General features: G+C 34.0%; 1 protein-coding gene across 4 annotated transcripts; it reads right to left on the bottom strand.

The window, feature by feature from the left end:
* Positions 1-2,844: 2,844 nt before the first annotated feature.
* Positions 2,845-11,408, bottom strand: LOC116349232. Of its 4 annotated transcripts, none has more exons than XM_031780577.1 (9): positions 11,295-11,408; positions 7,629-8,784; positions 7,439-7,549; positions 7,245-7,372; positions 6,921-7,123; positions 6,566-6,855; positions 6,321-6,488; positions 5,532-6,218; positions 2,845-5,463 (listed from the first exon to the last, which is right to left on the bottom strand). In XM_031780577.1, the coding sequence occupies exons 2-9, from the start codon at positions 8,773-8,775 to the stop codon at positions 3,290-3,292; spliced, it is 4,908 nt and encodes a 1,635-aa protein (XP_031636437.1). In that variant the 5' UTR covers positions 8,776-8,784; positions 11,295-11,408; the 3' UTR covers positions 2,845-3,289. The 4 variants fall into 4 exon arrangements, with proteins under 4 accessions (XP_031636437.1, XP_031636434.1, XP_031636436.1 ...); XM_031780574.1 differs by lacking the exon at positions 11,295-11,408 and adding an exon at positions 10,242-10,651; XM_031780576.1 differs by lacking the exon at positions 11,295-11,408 and adding an exon at positions 9,886-10,207.
* Between the last annotated feature and the right edge of the window lie 473 nt (positions 11,409-11,881).

Genomic DNA, 11,881 nt, shown 5'->3' with positions numbered 1-11,881 from the left:
ACTTGAATCGGATACCTCTTTTTAAAGAAAATGTTTCTCTTATGCATGCAAACAGCATGACATGAACTCAACCAAAAAAAAAAAACAATTCTGTTGAATAGCTGTTTTGATGACCCACAACGCATTTCGAGTGTTTCCATCGTCTATTAATTAATGTATAAGCAAATAAATAAGATAAAATATGAATGTGTTACATTTTTCCGTTTGAATATCAACTATTGTACACAAAACGCTGATATGATTACATTATTCTGCCATGTTGTATACAACACAAATGAAACAAAGCCAAAAACATTTGACAAAAATTATTTTATTTTGTTCCAAAATAAACATATAAACTTCTATTTGTTGCCCGCAATTCTACGATATTGTTAACACTATTTATATACGTAAACAATGACAATGACTATTTTTTGCTATAAAAAATACGAAAATATCAAAAAAAAAAAATGTAAATACGATGAAAATATCAGTCAGATATATAAAGAGATTATTGGCTATCATTATTGGCTGCGAACATTCTATTGAATTTGTCGGTGTGTTCTTCGGTTTTGGTGCGAATAAAATTTTCAAATTGTTCGGTATTATCGAGTATTGCTCCACACACGTTGAATTTGTAGAGAAAAAGACCGCTTCCAAACTAAAATTTTGCGCAGAATACGATTGAATTTTGCAAGACGAATTTCGGAAAAAATTGTGATTTTGTGTTCAGTAAGTTCATGTCCAACAGCGTCTTCAAAACTTGTGCATTTTTCATCACATTCGTAACATATAAATCCATGTCTACACATACAAACAAAGAGTCTGGATCAACAAACGTGTCGCAGCATCCAGTTATCAAGTGATTCGGACGAACACTGTGCGTAAGAATAAGAACATGCAAGCAGCGCCGCGCTCGAATGCATTTGATTTTAATTATAAATTGAAGCGGTGAGAGTTCGAACTAACCAAATTACACTAACAAAATCTACATACACGCTCAGTGTTCGGATTCGGATTGACGCACTTCATTTCAGCGATGAAACTGTCTTCATAGCCAATGTGTTTCGGCAGCTCGTGTCTATCACATACGAAGTCACACATTGGACACTTATTGCTGATGCATTGTTAAAATAAATGGTGTCCGGCATTTCGCTATTTTCACATGGGTGATGGTCTTCAAAATGTTTTTTCATGCCCTCGTACGTGGTGATTACATTCTCACAGTGATATTGCACCAATGCTTCTACATAGTACATGAATGTTTGTTACGGTTGGTGTTCAATCAGCCAGTGTTCATGTATTTCTTTGACTGTTCCTGCGATGAAATGCCGATCATTTTCATAACACCAATAGCTTGAATAAACCATCAATTGATCGTCATTTGATTTTGCCTTGTTTGTGGCATTCAAGTAAAGAAGTAGCGGATCGCCAAGGTTTAGTTCAAACATTGTTGATTCATGTCTCTCGTTGCGATGAGCCAAAAGATTTACTTTGCTGGTGCCTATGAAATCGCACAAAGTGCAAAGAAAACTTTGACGTAATAAAAACTCATTGGTGACCACTTTTTGCGAACGATTGTTTTGATATCAATGAGTTTTGTTGGATGCATGGCTTTGAAGTGTGTGGACACTTCTTCAGCTTGTTTAAATGATTCGTTACAAGCATAACAAACAAATTTATTGGATGTAATCACGATGACAGTCGTCTGTGCTTCGGTTTCTCGGTACAGGTGTTTGTATTTCCAATTATCCTTTTTGTGTTCGGTCACAAGGTGATTAAACATGCCGCTTTCAATATAATATAGGGAATTATGTAAACCAGTTAGTTAATAAAGAAAATGGTTAGTAGAAAATGACAATCGTACGCATCTACATGAGTCTCGAGGTGTGCGTGATCTTCGTGAAAATGAGCTTGTAATTCATCAAAACCGAACAGTTTTACATTACCGATTATGGCGTTGTCGCCATTTCTGTATTCGACGATTCGCTGACTACTATAACTGAAATGAAATTTTTCTAAATACTATTCAAAATAGAAACAAATGTCTTTTATCGAACCTGGTATTGCATCGATTGTGTCTCGTCGTTTGGTTTCCAAACCAAAACGTGATTTCTTCACCGGTAGCTGTTTGTTTTTTCTATAAAACAGTACTTACGTGATTCCATCTTCAAATTTTGACAACGCTAACTCAAACTTTGGTATGAACACATTCTTCAACCACAGGTTTTGATCCATTACTCTGAATAGAACGACCGAATAAAAAACATATAAAATTCCTATTCTTTTTGGTTAATCGAAACACAAGACATTGATGCTTTTGACTACGGCATTCACTAGAGTACCGTTACGTTTAAAAGTGAACAAAAAATCAATGACAAATTCGAGTGCCATCGAATGAACAAAGCACGCAATTGATATTCGATTATTCAAATTGTTTGGCTCATTTTTTAATGCGCTCAAATTGTTCTCAATCCAATAAAATTGCTTGCCTACAGAAAGTCTATCGTTTTTCAATGGTGCATTTTTTTCTTTGAAACGAGAAATGGTTGCAAAAGCAAAATGTTTTCGAAAAATTTTGTTCGCATCAAAATGACTGCTACAACACACCGCATCAAAATGGCGATGCAAAATCGGTTGCACACTATTACACCGTTGTGTGTGTATACAAATGAAGCATCAACTTTTGTATCTCACACAGTAACCCGGCGTCACTCAACAATACTTACATAAATGTTTCTCAGAAATCAGAAATGTCAAGCGTGTTCCAGCCAATACTTGATTTAACCTTTTTGTTCCATCATGAAATTTTCCAAAAAGCAAAAATAAATACACATAAAATGAGTTTAATGTATAATAAGCGTTTATTATTTTTTATTTTCCACGTTTAATATTCATTGTTTTTTATTTGTCTCAAACACAATTCAACATTTATTGTTTTGATATTCAAATTTAAGGCCAAAAAATACTAAATAGGCACTAGAAATGGTGTAAATTAATGGCGTTTTCAAAATTCAATTTGCCAATGCCATTTTTGCAAAATTATCAATAGTTAATAATACTTCATTTGGGTTTCATTTAAAAAATGGTCAAATAAGAATGGTTACAATTCTAGCTTATCTATTATTCAATTTGATTGATCGTTTTAATAAATGTTTATCGTGAAGAAAAATGTTTGGATTGATATATGGTCAGATGTGTTATGGTCTGAACTGCAATTATGGTTCTAAATTTAACCATTTATCTAATGTACGTATACATATATAATTTTCAAATATAAAAAGATCAAAGAGACTGCTAATCCGCTATATTAGGTAATATATTCTTTTTCTCTCGCGCATATTAAAGTCGCATTTTCATCGATTTTATCCCAAACTTTTTTCGTAAAGTTGACGTGTCCAATGGCTTGCAAGCTCACCGTAAATAGTTTGGCATCCTTAAATATAACTTGCAGCTTAGCAAATATAGTTCTAGTCTTCTTTGGACTCCAAAAGTCCGCAACAAAATCCAGTATCGCGTCCATATCTTCATCGTGTGAATTCTGTCGGTGTTCGATAAGAGTGTTTAAATTTTGAAATTTCATGCCACCACAATCATTACACATGAGCCGATTGGATGATGGACATTGCGAGACGTGAAAAATCAAATTCGCAATGTCATCAAAGTGATTATCCGGACAGCATTCAGGTGCAAATGCACAATTGACAGGATCAGTTTTATCCAGTCCCAATTTTCTCAAAGATCTCATATTCAAGATGTCATACGGTGGATGATCTTGTCCATGATTTGAGGATTTGTTATCACAAATGCCGCATTGTTTTGAGTGAATAATGTTGGCTGCCATAAACTTGTTATCGGAATGCATCGATGAATGGTGCATACGCAACCCATTATATGTACTGACTATAATGTCCTGGTTACAATGTGTACATGCGTACAATTTTCGCATTGTATAGCCAGCTCTTTTCTTCTCATCGTTTGCATCAATTTTGTCGATATGCGCATGTATACTGTCGATTGAATCGAAAAGATCCAAACAATGCATGCACTCAAACACAAACATTTGATATTGGTCCTCTGCCATTGGCTGGTAATCGATTATAAATGATTTGATGTTGAATTCAAGTGGTTGTTTGGCATGTTTGCGATTGTGATGGTCCAGTAGTTCTTTCTTTGTGCCCAAATTTTCAGAATCACGAACACAGATAAACAGTTGACTTAATTGGAAATGTTTCTCCTCGATAATGCTTTCGTGTGTAATAGGTTGATTCGGATCATTCGATTCAATTACTGTAAATTCATGAATGATTTTGGCATGCATATAACGATCGGTATGATATGTTTTGTGGTGTCGAACAGTTTGTGATACCGTTTCAAACTCTTGATTTTCACAATCCCGGCATCGGAATTTACATTCAACCAATTTATAGACCAATGTCGATTCACTCTTTTCCTCTTGTAAATAATTGATGGCTTCTTTTCCATGTACTTTAACACGATGTTCGAGAATGTTTTTCGGATCTGAGGTTTTTTGGCCACACAACATTTTTTGACTCTCATCAGCACGATGGTTCATCAAATGGTTCAAAAATGGCGTCATTCCAGTCGCATCGTTTACTAGCTGGAATTGTAAACAATCCTTGCACAGTTGGCTCTTATACGAGTCATTTCTTTTTCGTTTCAATTCGTGCGCTGTGTTGTTACTAATGCATTTGTATGTGATATTGATTTTTTTGAATGGCGAAGGAGTAGAGCTTTGTGTTTGAACCCGTTGTACTTCGACTGGTTTCACATTCAATTGTGGACTTTGATTTGGTAACGGCTTCACTTCAGTCGGTTGGACTGTTTCTTTTGGATTTTGAATGGTAACGTCTTCTTCTTGTTCAAATTCTTGCTGGTTACGATGCAAATTTGATTGTGTATAATTCACATAATCCCTATATGGAACGGCGGAGAAATTTTCTCTTTCGTTGAAATTGATTGGTATTGATGCCGTGAATCGATCCATTGTTGGAATCATAGTTCGTTGTATCTCCAACTGTAGCCGTGCATCCAATACATTCGGATTCATACTATTCAAAATATCGGGATTTGAACATTTATACAGCGAATATGGTTTATGGTCATAGATATCGCCAACATAAACGATTTGAATGTCACACATTGTGTCATTGTCAAGGTTGGTCGATTGACGTGCACCAACAAATAGAAAATGTGATGGATGCATCAATGACATATGCATTTTTATGTCGTTGATGTCATGAAATGCTATTTTCTCCGGATTATTACAAAAAATACATTGAAATTCGGCAATTTCGTGTGATTCGTAGATGTCAGTGTGTTTTATCAAATGGTTTTTAATGTTATCCACTTCACGAGTGTCTACAGTTTGAATACAATGTGGACATTGATATATATTTGCATGGTCTTTACGTACATGTGCGTAAAAACTGTTCCAGCAAGCAAAGTCATATTGACAGCCAACTGAAAAAAAAAATAATGAAATAATAAATGAACAACAATTTTCAAAGAAAAAAATCATCAATTATTACCTTGGCCGCACATGAATTTCTTAATATTTTCGGTACAGTCATTTTCGAGCAAGTCATAATCTTTGTCTTCCATTTCACGTTGTTCGCTGCATAATAAGACGTTGGCATCCTTGTCTTTGTGGAGACGTTCATAATGTAAGACAACGTTGTCTAGTTCATTTGTCCGATAAAAACAGTATGAACACTGGAAAGCACTGAAACGATGACGCTCATTCATATGTTGAAGGAAATATATATCGCTTTTTGAAATTTCACCACAATATGAACAATCTCTGAAGCCAATATATTTATCTCGCAGATTCTTTGTGAAATTTTTTCCCAGTTTTTTTGTGAGCACATCTATCCAATTAATGTGCATTTTCATATGTGCCGTCCACTTATCCTCGTCATCGGTCGCAAAAATGCATCTCTCTTGCATACATTTGTACAATGCAAACTGAGTAAGCAAATTTATTCTCGGCTTTTTAGCATAATCTTCATCTATCCATGGTCGTACACTGACTTTGAATGTGGCCATAATTTCATTATAATTTTTATGAACATTCAACAAATTCTGCTCTTCTTCGGCATCAATTTTCAAATTTAATGTTGCTGGTGATGCTGCATTGCCTGCTTGTGGTTCTTGAGCATCACATTCTTCAATGGGATCAATAATAGGCATTGAAGGGTAATTCTGAATTTGGTGATCTTGTGATTTGTGGGCAAAAGAAGAAAAAAGTGTGTTAATTTGAATTTTTGCTATTGTTCTAACATAATTGGTAAATATTTTATGAAAAATTGTATATATACCGAAACTTGTATTTGCTGGACGAATGATTTGAGTATCCAAAACTCGAATGCCGCTCGTTGATGGCTTGGGTTGTGATATCTGATAATTTTGAACATGACTAGTGCTGAGTCTACGATATGCTGATGTGCTAAATGTGCTACCTTCATTTTGTTTCGGCACGATTTGTACTATTGAATTATTTATAAATTTTGTTTAAAGAAAATGTCTCTTTTGTTAAAAAAAAACACACATTCATTTTATTTACCTTCATCTGGATTAAGTACAAATGGTAGTTTTTTCATCGATGGCATCAGCGATATTTCTCGATAATATTGCTCAATGTTGTCTTTCTTTCCATGTTGCTTTATCACATGATTTCGCATATTTTTTTCGTCAATTTGGATGAAATTGCATTTATTACACATGTGCGCGTACAGACTAGTTTGTCCCAAATTCACTTCATTCTGATTTCGAATCGTTGGCATGCCGCAATGTGTGTAGAAACTGACCGCTTTTTGGCAGAGATAACATTCATTGGTATATTCACCAGTATGGCTATATGAAAAAAAGACCACATGATGAAGCTGGCGTCGCTTTCAAAATAAATCTATTTAATTTACCTGCGAAAATGATCGATCCAATAATGTGGCATAAAATTTCTTTTTTCGCCACAAAATAAACAAAGTGCTTTGATATATTGCACAGATTTCTTAATGTGTTTAACACCACGATTTTCAGCGGTTTTCGCTGCTTCCACCATTTCAGGCGAAATACGTGATATATAAACTTCGAATTGTGGATGGACTGTCTTGAAATGGTGTACCTAAGGGGAGAATCAAGAAAAGAATAAATTTAAAATAATCGACAAATAATCGAAAAATAATCGTAAAACAATCAATAATAATAAGTAAGTAATTTTTAAGTGATTTGCCCCTAGAGTGTACCATTCGCTTTAAGTATTTTCCACAAATTGGGCAGCAACGCGAGACATTTCCGCTCAAATAAAAAGACTTGTCCACATTTTTTGGTACTTCAGAAGAACTGCTGCTGTGGTACCGACCTCGACTCAAATCTAAAAAAATGATGATTCAATATTTATTTGAGGCACAAGAATAAAATTGGAGTAAATGAGATTTACTTGTATGATTTGAGCTTCGATGTTGTGACGTTGTATTTGATGAATGATGATGGTGTGATTTCTGTGCCGAATTTGACGACGAGGCTCCACTTTGATAGGACGTTGAAGCATCTATTAATACAATGTTAACATATGTAATGTTTGTCTCACACTTTGCAAATCAAATTTTAAGTAATTTTTGAGAACCTACCTGATTTTTGTGCATGCTTTTGCTTCGGCTCAATCGTGGATATATTAGATTCAACTGATGCAGTGCTGGCTGTATCAGATGTCGTATCACTTTCATAATCAACAAGCTTTGGCATACCATTGAGCTCCCTTTTATAACTGCCCGATGTGACTGTGCTTGTTCGACGTTCATGGCTTATTCTGCGTTTCTTTTCATCGGAACGATGCCCATTGTCATTGGAACGACGTTTCGTACGGATTTCCGCTTTTCGTTTGTAATATTTCACTAAGCTTTTTAACTCACCAAATTCATCCTTCATTTTTTGATATTCATCCAACATTTCTTTTTTACATTTATCCATCATTTCATCCTTAAATTCCTTCATTTTCTCCTCGACCAAATTCTTGATATTTCCCGCTGTATTTTTATTGGACTCAGACTGATTGTAAATCGATGAAAATGCGCCTTTCATGTTCGGTATTTTCATATAACTGTCAGTCGAATCAGCATGATTGTTGTTGTTGTTGTTGTTGTTGTAATTCGAGTTTTCATACATTTCAATGTTTGATTCATGTGGCGTTTGTGGTGAAGGCAAATTTTGCGATGATTCTTGTACTACGAACGAATAATTATTTGTTGAATTTGCAAGTGGAAAGTAGTCCATTTGATTTTGTTGAAAGAAATGTTTACGCTCTTTCATTTTATCCGTTGTTATTTTATTCGTCTTTGTATCTTGTACCTTTGGCGATGGATTGTTCGAATTTTGATAATGTAGACCAGATAGTGCCAAATCTAAATCGATATCATCATAGTCCAACGGCGAAGGATCTCTCGACGATCCAATGCCACTAGATGCATGGCTAATTGATTGACATCCTGGTGATTTGAAGCCTGGCGATGCATACGGTTCATTATCAGCAATCGCTTCTTCCTGATTTTCAATGTTTCCTTGTGCAGGATCATCCTCTTCATCACACTCCTCTGTTTGTGTTACCAATTCTTCCCTTTTTACGTCGAGAAAGCTTAAGTTTTGAGACATTTTATATTTTTCCCTGTCGTCGTCATCCTCATCACTGAGTTCAATTACTTCTGGATGGATAAAGGGTGGCGGTTTCGGACGATTATCGTCTCGACGTTTGAATCCCTCTGGGATATGATTTGAATTCATCTTGGTCTTCTAAAAAATGCACACACATACAATTTTTTTTTTTTCAGCAAAAACTTACTACAAAACACTACAAAAAGTAACAAAAAAAATTCAAAAACTAACAAGTAATCGAAAAGCAACAACAACGACCACACTTTTATTTTGCTTAAAACGTATCGACAATTTTTCGGACAATGTTAGTCGTTTCAGTGCTTCGACTATACTGAAACGTTTGTGAACAAATGGCATGCAACGAAGCTTATAATGTGACGAAACCTTTTTCTCTTCTCCTTCTACTTCTATTCTTAGTACCACATTCACAGTCGCTGTGCGACACATTCTTATGAAGCTGTATAAATGTGCCTGTGTATTGGAATGACCTTTTTCCTATCGCTTTCATGTCGGAGGCAAAATTGTTCGGAATGGTTAATATATCGAAAATTTTATACTATTGTTTGAAGCAAAATTGAGATCACGAAAAATATACGAACATTTGGTGTCTAGTTTGGTGTGTGGCCAGAAATTTGATACGAATTAATTATTTGTTTCATATAAATTTACATAAAAAAATTCATTTCGCCATTACCCTAATTTTTTTCAAAATATTTATTACTTATAAATTCTATTTATTATTCTACATTTAAGGTTGTATGAACGACTGGCATATTTTATCGTTTAGCATTACACAAATTAAATGATATACTTCATAAAACGTCTACCATTAAGCGAAAAATTTGCTGAGCTGTATTTTTTTTATTATTATTATTATAAAATGCGAGCTTCGCAACCTGCCTTTATTTGTTACGTGATCCTATATATTTTTTTTGATTATCGTTTTTAAGCAGAACTGCGTAAAAAAGTTACATTTGTTTGTTATTCGTTGTATCATATTGAGAGAATGGAGTGTGGCTATATTTAGAAATGATTTCAGCCGTGACGCATTTAGCGAATAAAAAATCGTGCCCGCACACAAGAGCATAAATCTGAATAAATATGTGTGCGTCAGCAACATTTCTTTTTTTGTGACGTAGAACATTCGAGAAATCAATAAATTTGTGCGCAGTAAAAAATGTAAAACACATCAAAGATGCCCTCAAATAAATGAAAAAAAAATCAATATTTTTCAATTACCTGAAGTTATAACTGAGTAGCCCAATAAATGAACAAACAATGAAAAAAACGCGAACAATACGAATAATTATAGTTTCATTCTGCGCGTATATGATTTCACCATACAAAATACGAATTAAAAGTATAAAGCGATTACTGTAAATGTAAAGTCGTATCAAGTGTGTGTAGCTTTTGAGTCACAGTTACTGCGTATATACAACCAGTTTCAATACTTGAATATATTATCGTTGTTGCTTTCCAATCACAATACTCACCGCAGCATGAGTTAAACAAAACCGCTGCCTTGTAAATGTGGCCACTGACGTAAATCTTAATAATTTGATGTGTTAGTATTGGTTAGTATTGTTAATACTTACAATTATATTCTGGAACATGCATAGAAGACTTGATTGCCTTTGTAATGAATTTTAATTCATTGTTTGCGTGACCATTGGAAACACCTTTGTGTTCCAGATTGACGCAATTTTAAAAATTGCAAAAAAATTTAACAACACATGAACAGATAGGCCGTTCATTAATTATAAATTTGCTAATAGAAAATTCCAGCGGTGACTACGCGTCACACGGAACAATTTCAATTTGGCAAATAAATATAATTTTCACTTTAAAAAAAATTTAATTATTTTTTTTTTTCAACTCGCTCAAAATGAAGAATTTTATTCGCCGATTCACCACGAAAAAAGCTAAGCAAAAATAAAGTTTGTACACAACACAGAGCTACATCTGAATTACGTTCATCACACAACACGTATTACTCCGTTTTGAGGTATACACCTTTTGATTTTGATTCAAGATGGTGGCGTCTATGAAGTCTATACAATGATGAAAAGTGCGCTGCGTTAAGCACGTTTACTGCGTCAATGTGAATAACGCGTTCATTTATATTATGCGCGGTGTAGTCACAATATGTCTCTCATGGTCTCTATCTCTCCCTCTATTTCGTGCTAGATTGTTGTTTGTTCACTCAAACGAATTGTCACAGTTCAGCTGTGTGTTATTCGCTATGAACTTTGAGTATTGGTAATGTTATTTAAAATACTAAAGTGTATGCGGTATTTCGTTTGATTTTCAAAAAATTGAATTGTGTTTCACATTGTGACTACATTTTTTAAAACATGCACATAAATCAATTGATCGTGTTGATAAATGAATGATCCTTTTATCACTTGAAACATTGATAGCAATATTGAGAATGATAAGAAGAAAAAAACAAACTACAAAAAAAAAACCGAAACACAGTGGGATACATGTCCTATGTGATTGTTTTATCTATTGTTACCTAGATTGTTAGTGTTTTTAGGATCTAAAGTACAAAGTCGATGATGTTCAATGTTCATATCTCAAAAAGTAAATAGAAAAAAACAACGTGGGAAGGTTAGCATTTAACCAAAAAAAAATTTAGCACAGACCTATTTGTGTATGAAGTTCACTGATCAGTTTTCACTCGAGATACGATGACGGAATGTTCTTAATAATATTCACTTTTTTAATCTACTTTCAATTGAATTATGTACGAAATCAAACATTTTCAAACTAGATTATTATTTAAAATCCCGATACTTTAAGAATACATATTTTATAGAAAAATAATCGCTTAATATGCACTCGTTTCCATCACGTATTTTAAAATGAAAGGCGAATATTCGTAATTTTAGTTTTTTGCATTCGCTTTTAAGCCTACCTTCTTCAATTCTGTGTAGAAGTAAACACATGCATGAACAATAAACATGTGTGGTATGTGTTTGAAGGAAATAAAAATTTGCTGAATGATTTCAAAAATGTTCCATTTCAATGAACAACCATAAATTGGCCCATGTTAAGAGAAGCACCGTAGTGCTATAAAAACTGAAGGTAGATTGTATCTCTTCAATGTACTGTATTCAATAGTTTATTATATGTACTGTATTCAATAAAACTTGCCATTGTCATGTTTTGTGTCGAAAAGAATGTCTCTATAAAAAGTCAAATAAAATAATTTCAGTTTACTTTTGTGTGT

Source organism: Contarinia nasturtii, unplaced genomic scaffold, assembly GCF_009176525.2.
Source record: "Contarinia nasturtii isolate CC-2019 unplaced genomic scaffold, AAFC_CNas_1.1 Cnas_scaffold_2806, whole genome shotgun sequence".
Classification (NCBI taxonomy): Eukaryota; Metazoa; Arthropoda; class Insecta; order Diptera; family Cecidomyiidae; genus Contarinia; species Contarinia nasturtii.
Note: the sequence above shows the minus strand (reverse complement) of the source record. Positions and strands in the feature narration are given on the sequence as shown.